General features: G+C 36.1%; 1 protein-coding gene across 4 annotated transcripts in view; it reads right to left on the bottom strand.

Annotated features, from left to right (window-relative positions):
• Nucleotides 1-17789, bottom strand: part of LOC111053607 (KH domain-containing, RNA-binding, signal transduction-associated protein 2) — a 1288254-nt gene that overhangs the window by 40616 nt on the left and 1229849 nt on the right. For 3 of the 4 annotated variants that reach the window (XM_039441331.1, XM_039441333.1, XM_039441332.1), the window contains one exon: nucleotides 2560-2716. The exons of the other annotated variant lie outside the window; for it this stretch is intronic. In XM_039441331.1, the coding sequence (XP_039297265.1) occupies nucleotides 2560-2716 (157 nt within the window). The remainder of the gene's footprint in view (nucleotides 1-2559; nucleotides 2717-17789) is intronic. 4 annotated transcript variants of the gene reach the window in all.

Below are 17789 nucleotides of genomic sequence, written 5' to 3'. Positions count from 1 at the left end.
AAAGCTTTAAATAACTTCCTACGGCGTTGGTTTGTGTGGCGTTAATTAGCGTGGGTGTACTTTGCGGCGGGCCTTAAACATAAGTATAGTATGCTCACACTCATGAGTTCAACCTTGAGGCCAAGATTGTAGCCACAGCTGTCATCGTAAACCAATTAATAGTTTGTATTTATCATTCTCCAGGCTATGATGTATGTTTATTTTTGAGTGCTCTTGAGAGTCTTCTCTCTTTCTTGTCCAAGTGGGAAGAATAAAATGAAATAGTAGCTGGAGGTGATGTTAATGCGGACTTCGATGTTACAACATCGAAACCTACTGCTTTGGAGTTCCTTAGCCTTTTTCGCCAATATAACTGTTAATGATAATGGTTTTGTAAATTGTCACTTTATAGAATAAACTGTAGAGATCTTTCCTGTTTCTATCTTGTTTTTCCCAATCAATCTTTGATCATAATTAAATGTAGTGATGAAAGTCCATTTTGAGTAATTCTTATGAAGAAGTTATTATTGCAGAAGAAAAACTGATATTCCATCACTCTGTAATAGACAATAAAGCTTGAAACCTACTTCAAATAAGTATATTTTAATATTATAATAGTAATATTGGAAAAATTAGAAGGCAATTTTTTTATCTGAGTACACTGAGTAAAATTAAGTACACTAAGTATAACTAAGTATAAACATTAGAATTTCTGATCATCATCTATGCCATGCCACAATTAGAAAGAAAATTAACCGAGAAATCGTTGATTGTATAGGACGCAATGAATTATTATTTTTTATCTCCATATTTTTGTAACTTTTTCTACCAACTGGTCGTTTTTCCCATCCTTGAATCCTATCATACCTTCCATAATTCTGCCTATTACTCTTCACTTTTCCTGTCACACCTTTCCCCTTCTTTTTGTTCTACCTCTACCTGCTTATTACATGGGCAACCATAGTTGGCAAAGTAATTTCCCTTTCATTTTTCTCCAGCACATCACATCATTAAGCCAAATTGTACTGTTTTATAATGTTTTCAACTATTCTTGTAATTGTTTTGTTTCAATTTGTTTTATACATTGTGTTTTTTGTGTTTTTTGATGAATTGTGATTGTGAATTGAATTACTGGACTGACTTTGTGCAGCAAAACTTCAGTTGTAAAACAATTATTCACCAAAACTTCTTGATTGTTCAAGTGATTGCTCAATGATCTCAATTAGTTTCAAACTCTGAGAAAAGCATAGAATTAAATAGTTATCTAATAGAAGAACATGAGATTGTTGATAATTAGAATAATACAAAATGCATAATTAATTGGTCTTTTTCGAAAACCATTAATGTTTTACTTTGTTTGGACACAGTGCTCAAATGACTGCCAAAATGCTTCTAGATCGCGACTCTATAACCCATTTTCAACAGAATTAACAAAAATAAAAAATAAACACAGCACTTCACCTGCTGGCTGTTATAGGTTTTGTAAAAGTATCTTCTTATACAAGGATTATTATGTGAATTAATTGTTCACTGCTGCTCTTTATGAGGAACAGATGAAATGTGTTTGAGTTAGAAATCCTTTTATTTCGCATTAGAAAAGGGGAACTGCCTTTAGCTCGTGCGAGTAGCCTGTGTTGAAAAAGCACAGTTTTGTAAAAGTATCTTCTTATACAAGGATTATTATGTGAATTAATTGTTCACTGCTGCTCTTTATGAGGAACAGATGAAATGTGTTTGAGTTAGAAATCCTTTTATTTCGCATTAGAAAAGGGGAACTGCCTTTAGCTCGTGCGAGTAGCCTGTGTTGAAAAAGCACAGTTTGTCAATTGTGATGGTAGACAGTTATGAGATCTGTGAAATGTTAATCAGATGAGAGGGGCACCCGCTCATGAGCATTGAGCAAGAAACAATGTCGATGTCGATGTGTGGATGGCAAAACATCATTAATATTCGAAAAGCATTCAACAATATAGACCCTCAGCAAGTAATTAGTGCGCGACATTTCAATTTGTAGCCAACCAACTCGCCTAATTACTTTTGTTTTCTACTCACAACTTTAATCCCCTTTTTTAGCACTTTTTCACATGGGAAAATATCACAAAAGGTGGTTGAAAAATTGTGTCCATGCAATAATTATTGTCAGAAGGTCTAAGTTTCAGGTCAAATGTTCATTGTTCTTTTTTTATTACAATTTTAAGTGTGAAAAAATGACAGAAACTTGAATGTTTCTTCCAGGAAAGTGCAGGGATGCATAATATGTTAACATTCTCTAAATTTAGTGGAAATAATCTAGTCTCCTCTGTCTACTGTTCACACAACTACTTTAGATGACACACCACTAGATGACCTTTGCTTGGTGAAATATTGCAACAAGCCTGCCAACGTTGCTCAGCAATAATAAATTAAATAATAAATAAATCCGAAAATTATTCTGATTAGACGGATTTCAAGTTGATTAGTGCTGAAAACTCATATTCTAAAAGACTCTGGCTTTTCATTTAATTTACAGATTTTCCCATGCGTATAAGTAGATATGTTTAGTTTTGTTGAAGTTGAATTTGTTGACTGAAGTTTGCTTACCCATTAGAGAGAGGTCGTGAGATGTGTTTGGCCTGAGCAGCTCTGGCGCGTGCCAGGATGCTGAGAACAGTCCTCTTGGTGGGAGACATTGCAATGGCGGCCCGTGTCCCTGTGCCGTGGGCCGCAAGTGGTCTCTTACGACAGCTGCTACCTACTCCTACAACCACATCCATTCAAAGCTTGTTATCTATATGAACAAAAATCTTCATATATAACGGCGAAATGGCACTGATTCCATTCACTCATTTCTAAACAACAAAACTATAAATCTATTGGACCAAATATGTTGAAATTTGGCATGTTCAGTTGGCCTTCTAGAGGCGCATTGAGAACGGGTTTGGAAAAATTTCCAAAGATTCACTCATAATCAGCGTTTTTTGCGTTTTCTCAGCCTTTTCAAGAACTAATTGACAAAAAATGATAAAATGTTGTACACAGGCTCAGCTGAGGTCTAAGAATGTTGTAATAATGGAGTTTTGAAATAACGCCAAAGATCCGCTCAAGTAGATGATATTTGACAGTGAGAGGCCACTTTTTTGCTCGAAATCCCCCTCCCCCCTCTCCACCCTCTCCCATCCCAACTCCCCACGCCCTCCCCTCTCCACCAATAGATTTTCCCTTCCCCTTCACCAGTGATGACGAGGGGGCTCTCTCTCTCTCAAAATAGATTTTTCCCTTCCCCTGCTCCAGTGGTGATGAGGGGGGTGAAGAAAGAGAAAGAGATATATCTCTCTCTCTCTCTCTCTCAAATAGATTTTCCCTTCCCCTTCCCCAGTATAGATGAGGGGGGTGGATATCGAGTGAGGGAAAAAAATAATTTCCCTTTGAGGGGGAAAAATTCCCTCTCTACATCTAATGCTATACTGACAGATTAAAGTGGATTGAGAAATTCCCTCTCTCTCTCTCTCTCTCTCTCTCTCTCTCTCTCTCTCACATCTAATGCTATACTGTCAGATTAAAGTGAATCCATATCTCTACAGAGAGGTCAATGATCTAAGTTCTTTTACATTTTTTATGTGCAATATCGTACAAGCATTTCCAAAGTTCATCGGAATTTTTAACAACAGATAATGGCGAATCATTTGTACAATCATAATGTAGATGTCCACTGTCTAGTATATTGAGTAATTCAAATATCTCAGATAAAATTGGAAAGTGCACATTTTCTGTTTTTGTTAACGGTAAATCAGCATCTTGACATCCTGTTGAAAATTTAATATTCTTCGCAATTGAATCAAATTTGTTAAATGAAATTGCCATCAAGAGACGAGTTAATTTTTTGAATTTTGAAAAACCATTACACTGCATATTAATGCCCTCCCAGATGTTTGGCATGTGTCTCTGTTCTATAAATTGACAACGTGCACGCCCTGTACTTATTACCATCAACAGATGGTTGAAGGGGGTCGTGTCTTACTTGTATAAAAAAGATCACACCACACGCGCTGGTGTTGTCAGGTCTAGCTCTGACCAACTACTAAACTAAAAAGTGAGTGGGATATTGGAATGAAAAATCATTTGAACACAGAAAAAGTTTATTTACACATTTCACCACAACTATTCATAATTTCATCTTCAATTTTAATTAACTTATCTATACACAGATTATGAGGACAATAATAACATAGATAGTCTCTTATGTCATTTAAATTAACCGTGCTTAGAAAAATGTCTTTTAATTGTTTCGCCAAACTATAATTTTTACGAGTTGATTTCCTAATTGCACTTTCACACTCATCATACCAATCAATACAGTTTTTTAACCTCACTTCCAACTCGTTGTCAGCAGCCAACCACTTTCTCGGATCCATGATAAGCAATTGAACAAAACTAAGTGTAGGCTGGGACTATTATAGAGTAATTAAGTGGTCTTTCTTCATTAATTGTAGACAGGCAACATGTACGTGCTTTATGCAGTCTCAATGCATGCATGCAATAAACACACTGAATCTCTTTTCCGTTGTAGAAGAATTCATAACGAGCAAAGTTTCTTTTCTGCGAATTCGTGTACATCGCGGCCATTTTCATACTTTGCATTTGATTGTTTTCACACATGAAATTATTTGTTTGATACATATTTTTAAACAACAAAGAATTATGATGTTGAGCACTGAACAAAGCACATCGTCCATCTGGTCTATTTTTATGAATGTTACACACAGCATAACACCATGAACTAATGAAAAAGCTGAAATCGGGTTTTGCAAAATCCTCTGGTATACATTGAACGTTAGTATGCAATCTTCTTAAAAACTTTGCTTTCTCAGTTCCTTTTGTGAAATTTTTTTCATAACCTACAAGGTAATCACGTATTGATGAGTCAGTGTATTCTAAATCTCCATCTTCCCATTTTATTTTATGATAGTGACATTCTAACCATGTTACATCGTTATACAATTTTGCACTCAATTCCATCTTTGCAAATGGCGATTTGAAATAGAATACAATATAATTATTAAACTGATCAATTATGGCAAGTTCTTTCACAATAATTTGATTACAATCTTGTTTAAACCAGTGAAGATCAACTGTAGCAATTTTTGTACTCGCTTGCTTGTCCACTTCTTTCTGTTCGGCGGGCTCATTGAATCCTCCATCTTTCTCCTCCTCCTCCTCCCATTTCTGCTCCTCCTCCTCCACCTCCTGTGGCTTCTGGATCGGTGTACTGCACCTTGGTTCATAATAGAAACTATCAGAATCAAGATCGCACTGGATACCAATAGACTGAGTTTGCACTTTGTTCTTACTCTCCAAAATATCATATAGGTAAGAAATCACCTTGCTATGCTTTCAACGAAGGCTGTTTCAACGACCTCCACTCTACCACCTCATGTCACATGACCAGTCTTTGACAGCATCCAAATCTTGTTCCAATAAGTCTGTATGACATCATTTCTCAACTATCTTACTATAAATACCACTGCATTGATCTGCATTTGTTCAGTTTGATAGTGTCAACAGTGCAGTAAACATGGATACTTCTAAGGTGTTCAATGTGGCTATGCTCTGTGGTAATAAAATCAAACCTACCAATGAGCGGTTTGGTTTGTGGCTTCTATCAGAAAACTTGTGCGATGACAACCTTGTGACAGACATTGGAAATATTGATTACACTGCTGGGGAAGAACTGTTTGTGCAGGATGACTCAAATCTTGTGCCTATTACAGAACCTTTTTGTGACAATATAATGCTTGTGAAAATCTGTGCTTTGGATGATTGTGAGGCAATGGATAAGAGACGTTTTGTTCTAGAAAAGGATATATGTGGTGCATTCAACTTATATTTGAGAGGCAAATTCTCTAATATGGTGTCAGCTAAACATGGAGTCAAAGCAAAGCTACCTTACCTATTGGACAGTGGAAGTGATGTGTCTCAAAAGATTCTACAAGTGCTTGGCAAAGATAATTACAATGAGGTGAAACAAAAATACCAGGAACCAGTGGGTATACCCTACAAAGTGGAGCTCGCAGATGTGCCAATTGCTACATTGATAGAAGAACTACCGAGACTATTGGAGCAGCTGAGGAAGGAGCACTTCTATCTACTAGACTTGGACATAACACAGGACTTTGCTGGAATATTCAACAAGAATGGAATGTGTGACTTCCTAACTACAAATCATTGTTTCTGCTTCCAAGGAGAATATAAAGAAGACTATAATGTGATAGTAGATAACAATAAAACTGTTGGGATTGATTGCTTGACTTGGGTTAATAGTAATGTGAGGGTAAAAATTTATAATAAGTTTGTATGTCAAATCACAAGCCCTGGTGTAAATAAGCAGTTAGGTAACCATATTGTAGACTTTATTGCCTGTCCAGATACAAGATTACGGGAAACCTTTACCTCTGATACAGCTAAAATGCATGGTATTACACGTTTGGAAGCTACAATCTATAACTACAGTTTAACAAATAGAGACAATAGCAAAACCTTTGACCCTATTCAAGATAGCTTGTCACTTTTGAATGATAGTAGAAATTATTTCCAAAATGCTCCAATTTATTCTGTGTCCTTGGCTGAAATGTGGAGAAAACTGACAGATAATTTGAAAAATAGTTGTTGTTTGGTCTATAATGATCTTCTACAGTATGTTTACTGGGGTAATAGCAATACCAAGAAATTGACTGGAGTACAAGTAAAGCTCCCTACTGACCCACAACATAGAAATAAAATAATTTCTTATGTTATTTCTGCATTCAGCTTCAATTTACTACCTATAAATTATGTAGAGATTTTTGAGGATCCATCAAACAAAAATAATATCAGTTTCTCACAAAGTGCTATATTAAGAGTGGTGAGACATATTTCTTCAAGTCAACTACAGTTTTCTCTACCATACCCAAAGTTGTTGACCTAGATGAGTTGGGCCTTGTAGCAACAGGTAACTTGATACCACAAGTCTTAAGAAAACGAGCAAACATAACTTGTAAGCTTCTCCCATACCCTGTTGAAGAGATACAGCCCTTGTCTCCTATCACAGTGCTATCAGCCAAGAAGCATAAGCTAGAACTGGATGAAATTGATCTAAAACGGAGGAAAATTGAGTTTTTTGAAGCCACACAGTCATTTAGGGAACAGCATAAGAAGCTAGCAGGATTTGAGAAAGAAATAGAAAATTTGAGAGAGGAAATTGAGCCATATTTCCATTCACATTGGCAAAATTTTGATCTAAAAGGAGTGACTGCATTTACTGTGAATAATACTGGGAAATTCCCATATGTAGGTGTACTGGGGGAGAAAGATGATTTGAAAAATGTTTACTTTGTAAAGGGGTGCCATAAAAATGTTTTTATTAATGCATACAAAGCTATCGAAACTCTCAAGAAAGAGGGTTATCTTGTAATCCCTTACAGTGACAAAAAAGAAATAATTCGTCTACCAAGGGAAGAGAAAATTTGTGTAATTACAGTCAATGGTATGACAAGCTATAATGGTCATACATTTCCTAGAATAGAATCACTTAAGTTTCTGTCAGATGTTTGGAAAAACTTGGAAGACACTCCCTTCACACAAGAAGAAGTGGAGCAGTATAATAACATCACAATGCTGGAAATTAAAGGGAAAGTAAAAGTAGGACAGTGCAAAAGATTAGAAGAGTTACCAGAAGGTACAGAGTTGGTCATTATTGCAATAAAAGAAGTGTACAATAGAAACAATACTCAGTATATTTTACAGTTTGAAAATCTGGAAGCATTGTATGTGTCAAACTATTGGTTAGAGGAAGAATTTGAAAAGCCAAACATAGATTTGAATTATAAAGTTAGAATCAAGCTAGATGTTTTTAAATATACACCCAGTAGGAATAAGGAAAGAGTTACTTTCTGTATTTGATTTGGCCATAGATATGCTTTGATGTATGTATAATAATTTCAAAATAAAGAAAATTATTGTGACATTTAGTGTTGACATTGACCTCTCCCCCCTTCTCCTGATTCCTCTCTCATTTTTTCTTTCCTGCTAAACGAGTGGAGGAGGAGGACAAAGGAGGAGGACAAAGGAGGAGAACGGAGGACAATTTTTGTCCTCGGAGGGGAGGATTTTTGTCCTCAGAAGGGAGGATTTTTGTCCTCGGAGGGGAGGAGGAGGAGAACAGAGTACAAAGGAGGACAAAGGAGGACACAGCAAATCAAAGTTTAGTTAGTTATTTGATTGGTGTGTGATCATGTGACAGGGGTAGGTGGAGTTGGGGTCGTTGAAACAGCCTTCGTTGAAAGCATAGCAAGGTGATTTCTTACCTATATGATAAGAATATTATTTCAAATAACAAATCTGAAAAGGTGAACGCAATTTGAAAGGGGGAAATGATGTCATCGCATCCGCCCATATCTGTAGGAATGCGTTGCAAAACAGATGTGGGAGAGAGCAATGCATCAACTCGCCGCTTGGCTGTATGTGTGTGTGTGTGTCTGTGTGTGTGTGTGTGTGTGTGTGTGTGTGTGTGTGTGTGTGTGTGTGTGTGTGTGTGTGTGTGTGTGTGTGTGTGTGTGTGTGTGTGTGTGTGTGTAGTAGTAGTAAAGACGTTTGCCTCTGTGCATGCTCGCAACAAACAATAAAAGGGGAGCTCAGCTTATTTACATATCATTCACAACAGAGTGCAAGCACATAAAAGGTGAACCATTCTTCTGTTTCTACTATTCATTGTGAACTTATCAACAACAAGTGTGAACAGGTAAGAATTGAAAACAATTTTTTATCAAATATTTACACAATTTATTCACTACTAATACTACTTCAACACATACATCTATACAATTCGTAACACATAAGTCGACAAATTGTATAGATATAAAAATTTTTAATGCTTATTAAATTTTTATGTCGGTCCAATTCCCCGACTTATGTGATACCAGCAATACCAAATTTTTACAACTTCTATTAAATTGTTCTATTTTTTCCGTGCTAATGCAGGAAGCAAATTGTTGTGGTAAATATGCTTCCTGCATATAAATATGATTTGCTTCCTGCATTGCTTATTTTCAAAATAACCCGTTGTCCGTGTTTATTGGTATGCTCCCTTGCGCTGATAATGGGGTAGGGAGCATCCTCTTTCAACTCTCTCAGCGGCACCCAGGGTTTGGATGCAGGCTGATTGATGAGTTGGACAGAGTCCATCTCCCTCCTTTCATCCTCCTCTGCACTCTCCACTTCCTTCATCAGGGGGACAAGCAATGATTTGTTCTCCATTCCAGCAAGTTTCTGTTGAAAAATATTTGATTAGTGTCTTATTTGTTTCAGATTATCATCAAATCAGATTCGTCAAATCATACTAGAGAATTTGATCAATAGATTCACTACACAATCTCAAAGTGAGTAATAATTTATACATGAGCACTAATATCTTGTAATTCAATTACATCTCTAATCAGTTCAAATAATATTTCCTTGCTATCAAATAATTTATGCATTAGTGATTACTTTATACAATAATATCTCGTAATTCAATTCCATCTCTAATCAGTTCAAATAATATTTCCTTGCTATCAAATAATTTATGCATGATCGATTACTTTGAACAATAATATCTCGTAATTCAATTCCATCTCTAATCAGTTCAAATAATATTTCCTTGCTATCGAATAATTTATGCATGATCGATTACTTTAAACAATAATATCTTGTAATTCAATCACATCTCTGATCAGTTCAAATAATATTTCCTTGCTATCAAATAATTTATGCATGAGCGATTACTTTAAACAATAATATCTTGTAATTCAATTCCATCTCTAATCAGTTCAAATAATATTTCCTTGCTATCGAATAATTTATGCATGATCGATTACTTTAAACAATAATATCTTGTAATTCAATTCCATCTCTAATCAGTTCAAATAATATTTCCTTGCTATCGAATAATTTATGCATGAGTGATTACTGTAAACACTAATATCTCGTAATTCAATTGTATCTCTAATCAGTTCAAATAATATTTCCTTGCTATCAAATATTAATAATCAAAGACTTGTATGTGTACAGATTTTTTCCAATGATCGATTGTTTTATAAAAAAATCTGTACACATACAAGTTAATAATATTTGTTGAAACTAACCTTTGTTTATGAGAAGATTGTCTCATCCTCATCCCCGCTAACCTCAGGCTCGTCAAACACCAACCTCCTCTTCCCCTGCTTCTGCTTGATCTTGTTGCTCAGCGCTGTTAGCACCGCATGCCGCAGTGCCCAGGTAGCAGGTGGAGCCAAGTGTTGAACTGGACTGTCACCCAGCACAATCTCGCCCAGCGATGGTGGTTCCATGGTGAGCGGAGAAGGAGCAGGTGCAGCAGCGGGCGCCTCGGCAGCGAGGGCAGCTTTCTGTTACCAGTAGTTGAGGATACGCTCATGTGGTGGTGGGCTATCTGAGAGGATGAATGAGGATGAGGTTGATGATGATGACGAACTCATCTCGTATGATAGTGAAGTAGAGCACACTCGAATCTGACTCTGATGTAAATGACAATTTTCCTCTCATTACATCTGTTTATATAGCATGCATTTCTCTCTCTGTTCCAGACTCATGCGAGTGAGACCCACACGTGCTAGAAAGTGAAAAAAATTCTCCCCTAGGACTCAGCATTAGGCAGTGTCTGCTGAGTGAGAGCCACACCTGCTAGAAGGTGAAAAAAATTCTCCTCTAGGACTCAGCGTGGGGACAGTGGCTGCTGAGTGAGACCCACTTGTGCTACAAGACGAAAAAAATTCTCCCCTAGGACTAGGCATGGAACAACACCTGCTGCTATATCCTCCCACATTGTTATCAACATCATTCAGTTTTGTAAGTATTCTCTCCTATCATAAAAAACCGTTACAATCACTAAAACATCCTATATTTTCGAATAGCATCCCGCCTCTCGTGATGCTTATTGATTTCTAATATTATCAGTTATTAAATATTCCATTGTTTTCACAGCATTGGAGTGCTCACCTCACAACTCGGCTTCCAACGTCATAAGCAGTTGAGCTCTCCACAAGGCAACATACCTGAGAGGTTACCACACAATCCAAAAAGGAAGCATAGTCGGATAGCCATCTATACCTGCACATCTATAGCCGAGGAGATACCTGTCATTCAGGCATCAACCAACACATGTAAGTACGTTTTTACTTTGATTTTATCCTCAGAGGGGAGTCGGAGGAGAGGAAAATTGTCATCGGAAGACAATTTTTGTCTTCGGAGGACAATTTTTGTCCTCGGAGGACAATTTTTGTCCTCGGAGGGGAGGATTTTTGTCCTCGGAGGACAAAAAACCTTCTACAGCATACTGCATGAATGTGATTTTAGCTCATCTTTACGATATGCTTTATCTGGATAATCTTCTCCTCCCCCTTCTTTCTCACACTCTTCATATAAACAAAACAGTAAATGTATTACTTTTTCAAATGGATTTTTGATAATATATTTGCAATAGACACATTGCAGATAGTGATTTTTATGTAAGAAATAACCATTTCTCGCAAAATAGTCTGCTTTATCAGATAATGATTTACAATAGTCACAATGTAGATGACGATGATGATTTTCAAAATACTCTCCTTGAACAGATGAATCTTCTACACGATTAAAAGTTAAATATCTTTCTTCATATTGACATAGAATATTATTATCGAAATTCTCCTCTCCAATTGTTATATTATCTTTCTTTCTCAATGCACAGTTCGGACTGTACCTTGCATGTTCTATTGCTGGTATGTCACTTTCTTCCCATTTTCCCAAATAAATTGAACAAAATACACAGCGCACAATGTCTGGTACACATGCGAATATAAATCCCTCTTTCGCCATGTTTTCCGCCGACAAATGCTGAGAAGATTTTGTCCATCTTTTATCAAAAGTTAATAATCTTAATCTTTCATGCAACATTATGTGTTGTTGAGATAACATTTTCACACAGCGTTCTTCTACCAATGCTAATTCACAACTGATTTAAAAACATGCAGTTTTACTCTATCACTCTAATTCTATATCATCCTGATCATTATTCTTTTGTTTTTCAGAATCTAACATCGTCATCATCATCATCATCATGCCGAGGGAACGCAGACTACATGGCGTGAATTCCAGCATGGTCCGCCATCATATTAACATTGAGGATCCTGAGGAAATCAGCATCGAGAACGTGCTTGAGAGATCAAAACGTCGCGTTTTTGACATAATTAGGGAGCACGCAGCACGGCTTGATGGCAATGTAAAATGGTTCATTGTCTTAAATGTTTTTTTGTATAAATTGGTGGTGATGGATGATGGGGTTAGCGAGTCTGTCTCACCTCCCATCAATCTTCATAGTTACTCCAACATAGCGCTAAACATGCTTGAGTATTATAAAGATTTTTATGATCATTTCATGTTGGCTATAAGAGAAATCCTGTCATCTTTTGAGAACTTTGTTTGACATGGCAGCGGTTGGGTGTTGAAGAAAGATGACTCACTGGATGTGAACGTGATTAAATTCAATCCAATATTCACATCCAGTTTCATTCAAACACCCCAGTTTCTTAAAAACAAACATTGCATAATAAATGTCAAAAATCTGTCTGACGAAAAATGCTTTTTATGGTCAGTCCTCGCATATTTCTATCAGAAACCAAGGAAGTTTGCTCTTGTATACGCGAGGTGTAAATTGTACACTTAATTGTATACACTTAATACGCAAGGTGTAAATTTTCCGGTGACGACATGCGATATTAAGAAATTTGAAATACTGAATCCGGATATTGCAATTCACGTCATCGCGTATGACAACAAAAAGTTTTTCCCCTACCGCACGAGCATTTTCCGCACTCTTAAGCACCAAATTAATCTTTTAATGCTGAAAGCTGATGCAGGAAAAACACATTTTTGTTTAATTGATACCGCGAATGGGAAAAACGGATTATCGCATCTTCTCTATCACCTTTCAAAACACGATGGTCAAGTACACATTTGTAATTTCTGTTTTCATAGATTTACATCAAACAAATCTAAAAATTGTGATGGCAAAGCAAATTTGATGAAACATGAACAGCTTTGTTCCAAGTTTGAATCACAGCGTGTTTCGTATCCTAAACGCGGAGACACAAATAAATTCAAGAAACTAGGTGCCATGTTGAAGAAAAAGTATACCATTTACGCAGATTTAGAAACTTACATTGTTAATATCGATAATAATGATGATGATGAATCCGATTCCGATGACATTACTCATAGCTATACAAAGAAAACAGTGTGACATATTCCCTGCGGGTATTGTTTTTTTGTAATCGATGTGAACGGGGAAATCGCTTACGGACCTGTACTCCATAGATCGAGTAGTTTAGATGAAAAAATCATGGAGAAATTTCTTCAGGAAATTACAGATCTCGGCGACATTTTGTATGAGGATATGAAATGTGAAATTCCAATGCAACATTTATCCAAAAGTCAAGAGCGCGAATTTCAAAATTCGGTAAACTGTGGGCTTTGTGCCGATCCGTTCTTAGACACCGATATTAAATGTCGTCACCACGCGCATGAAACCGGAAATTACCTATGTGCAGCCCACGTTTCTTGTAATTTATCAGCTTGTACTCCGGAGTACATTTCATGTTATTTTCACAATTTCTCCGGGTTTGATTCACATTTCATTCTGAAAGCGCTTGGTTAATGCAAAAAAGAAATTTCCTGCATCCCAAATACGTCATTTTTGACACTTTCAGCAGGCAAAATTAAATTTTTAGATTCCTACAAGTTTATGAGCGAATCCTTGGAAGTATTGGTGCGTAATTTGGTAGAAAGTACAGACATGGAAAAGAAGTTCGAACGTTTATTTTCAGTGTTTCATGATCCGCCATGCAAACACAGACATCTCTTGTTGAAAAAAGGAATATATCCTTACTCATACATGAGTTGTCCCGAAAAATTAGCGGAAACATCACTTCCTCCCATCAAATGTTTTCATAATGATTCAATTGATACACCTCTGTCTCGTGAAGAATATGAGCATGCGCAAAGAGTGTTCTTGACATTCAAACTGAAATCGCTCGGTGAATATCACGATTTCTATTTATGTTTGGATGTGTTGCTATTAGCAGAAGTTTTTGAATCTATGAGGTCTACGCTTTTTAGCTCATACGACCTTGATGTCACTCAATTTTTTTTCCTCGCGCACTTTACCTGGAATTGTATGTTGAAGTACACTAAAGTTGAACTAGAGTTGATTACACATCCTGACATGCATCTCATGTTTGAGGCGGGGATGAGGGGCGGGGTCTCATTTATCGGTAAACATTATTGTGAGGCAAATAACAAGCATCTACCTAAGACATACGACCCCTCAAAACCGAGTAATTATCTCCTTTATATTGATGCAAACAGTTTATACTCGGAAGCTATGAGCCGAAACTTACCTGTTGGAAATTTCAAATTCCTCACAGAGGAAGAAATTTCCAAGCTTGATTTCGCAAATTTGGACAGCAATTCAGAAACTGGATATGTAATAGAATGTGATCTCAAGTATCCGAAAGAGTTACATGATAAGCATGCCAGCTTCCCACTCGCGCCTCTCCACCAAACACCTCCACATGAATTGCTGTCAAACTATCAAACAAATGAGAACGGTCAAACTGGAACCAAAAAGCTCATGAACACACTTTTTGACTGTGAAAAGTACATTGTCCACTACCTCAATTTAAAACTCTACCTTCAGCTCGGTTTGCAATTAATGAAAGTACATCGCGTAATTAGCTTTTCCCAATCTTCCTGGCTGAAAAGCTACATCGACTTCAATATCCGCAATAGACAGACCGCAAAAAATAAATTTGAAGTATCATTCTTTAAGGCCTGTTGTAACTTGATCTTTGGAAAAACTATTCAATCAGTTCGCAAGCATATCAATGTTAAAATTATCACAGACAAAAAACGATTAGATAAGTACATTTCAAATCCGTTATGCAAACGCTGGCAAATAATTAGTCCGAACGTGATTGCGGTTTTCTCTCGTAAGTTGGAACTAAAAATGGACAAGCCTATCTATTCCGGGTTTTCCATACTGGAGTTGAGTAAATTCCATATTTACGATTTTTTCTATTGTAAATTACAAAAAATTATACTGTGAGATTGCATAGAACTCTGTATGACGGATACCGATAGTTTTCTTTTAAATGTAAAAGTGGAGAATGTGTATCAGTTGATTAAAGAAAATTTGAACCTTTTCGACACAAGTAACTACCCTCCTTACCACCCCTGCTTTTCCATGGAGAGAAATAAAGTTGTAGGAAAGTTCAAGGATGAGACAGCCTCAAAACCCGTCCGTGAATTTATCGGGCCTCGATCTAAACTTTACTCATATTTAGTATATAATGAGAATGAAGAACCTGTAAATAAATGTGTAGCAAAGGGTGTACAGACCGGAGTGAAATGTAGAAAACTTAATTTTCATTTATACAAGAAATCGTTGATTGAACGTTGTGAACACATTGAAAAATTCAATATGATGACATCCTATAATCACACCATGTATAAGATTGAATGTGCAAAAATCTACTTGAGTCCTTATGACGATAAGAGATACATTGCAGAGAACAGTGTGGACACTTTGCATTTTGGACATAATAGAGTGCCAACAACGCTCTAACTGATTGCTCAGTATGTCCCGCGACGATCATCCAACACCACTAATTTTGATTTCCGGTTGTAAATATGAATATTATTAGATCTAAGATAGCGTTAGAACTTCATAGGGTGCCACGTGTCAACTATCCCACTCGCAAATATAAGTTGAAAAGTGAAAAAGACTTGCTTCAAGCCGATCTCATTGAGATAAGCAGTTTATCACGTTTCAATAAAGGTTATAGGTATATCTTAGTTGTTATTAATTGTTTTTCAAAATTTGCATATTGTGAACCATTAAAAGACAAGTCAAGTCAATCTGTATTTGATGCACTTGAACCAATTATTTCTAAAAATAAGGGAGTTAAGTTGTTTCAATCAGATCAGGGAACAGAATTCTTTAATTCAAAAGTCAAAGCGTTATTAGATAGATACAGTATTAAACATTACCATGTTTATAGTGATAAGAAAGCTTCCATAGTTGAAAGGTTTAATAGAACAATTAAAGCAAAAATTTATAGATATTCAACTGAACGTGGAACCAAAAACTGGATAACGCAGCTAGACAGTTTGGTTCGTGATTAGAATGCAACAATGCACACTTCAATTAGAATGAAACCTGAAGATGTGAGGAAAAAAGATCGTAATCGTGTTCTAATGTCTTTGAATTCGGCTTTCAATAGACGATATAAATTGAAAAATTCAAAACCAAAATTTAAGCTAGGAGATGTTGTACAAATCTCAAAGAAAAGGGGTTTTTTGATGAATCTTATAACATAAATTGGAGCACAGAGTATTTTGTGATTCATTCTATATTCCCTTCTCAACCTGTAACGTACAGCTTGCGAGATCTAAATGGAGAAGTAATTAGTGGTAGGTTTTATGGAGAAGAAATTAAAAAAACACAATTAAACAAATCGGAGAGACAAGTATATCTGATTGAAAAAATATTAAAGTGTGACAAAAAAGGATTGCTTGTTAAGTGGATTGGATTTTCAACACCTAGTTATATTAGTAGAAGTCAACTATTAGATGAAAAATAATCTATTGTAATATCATATTGTAATACATTGCATTCAGTGTAAATGTCACAAAGATTTGGTGTAAATATAATACGTCTTTATCAAAAAATGCTTCTCAGTTTCATTCCAATCTGTAGTTTCATTTTCGTAATTTGCTTTAGAAAATCTTTCACTAAGGCATAGATAAGGAGAAGCACAGCATATGCATTCTTGTAAAGAGGGTGCGGGAGAGAGAGGGAACGATATATTGAAGTGAGAAACTTCTATCAGTTTGCTTGTGCATTACTGCGAAAGGAGAGTGATAGTGAACACATGTCTACCGCATTCCGATGTCATAAGCCATACTCACTCAGAGACCCATGTGGTGAGTGACACACCCCCCTTTGATAACTTACGAAAAATGATTAGTTCCTTATCAGATCACATGCTGTACATGTGTCTAACATGAGTAATATCCCGATAGTGAATTTCGACAATATTATAAGACAGAAAGAAATCCCAACATGGTGTAAAAATGGTAAGTTGTTACCTCAAAATGCAAGGATCCTTATAATAGGCTCTTCAGGCTGTGGTAAGACCAATTTGCTATTTAATTTAATTTTTTCAAAGAATGGGTTGAGATTAAAAACTATATACTTGCATACTAAGAGTGAGTATCAAGATAAATATATTTTTTTAAAAAACGTTTTTTTCAACATGAAGGATATTGAATTTCATATAAACAACAATTCTGAATCTATACCACATCCAAACAAAATATCAGAATATTCTTCAGTTATATTTGACGATTTACAACTTAATCATGTACCTCAAATAAGAGAATATTTTACTATGGGTCGACATCGTAATATTGACACAGCATATTTAATTCAGAGTTATGGAGCTACACAGAAACATTTCACTAGGGACAATGCAAATATGATTATAATCTTCAAGATAGATTTATTGAGTCTCAAATTTATTCACAGAGATCATGTTGGAGGAGATATTTCTTATAAAGATTTCAGTAAACTTTGCCATAAAGTTTGGAATCGTAGACCTCATAATTTTGTAACTATTATGACTGAGTGCGGAATTAATAGCGGCAAGTACCGAGATTCGCTCGATACGTTTCTTACCGTTCAGTAGAGATTAATTCTTTGTACA

The sequence above is a fragment of the Nilaparvata lugens genome, chromosome X, assembly GCF_014356525.2.
Source record: "Nilaparvata lugens isolate BPH chromosome X, ASM1435652v1, whole genome shotgun sequence".
In the NCBI taxonomy this organism is placed as follows: Eukaryota; Metazoa; Arthropoda; class Insecta; order Hemiptera; family Delphacidae; genus Nilaparvata; species Nilaparvata lugens.
The sequence above is the reverse complement of the archived record's forward strand: the minus strand, read 5'-3'. Positions and strand labels throughout refer to the sequence as shown.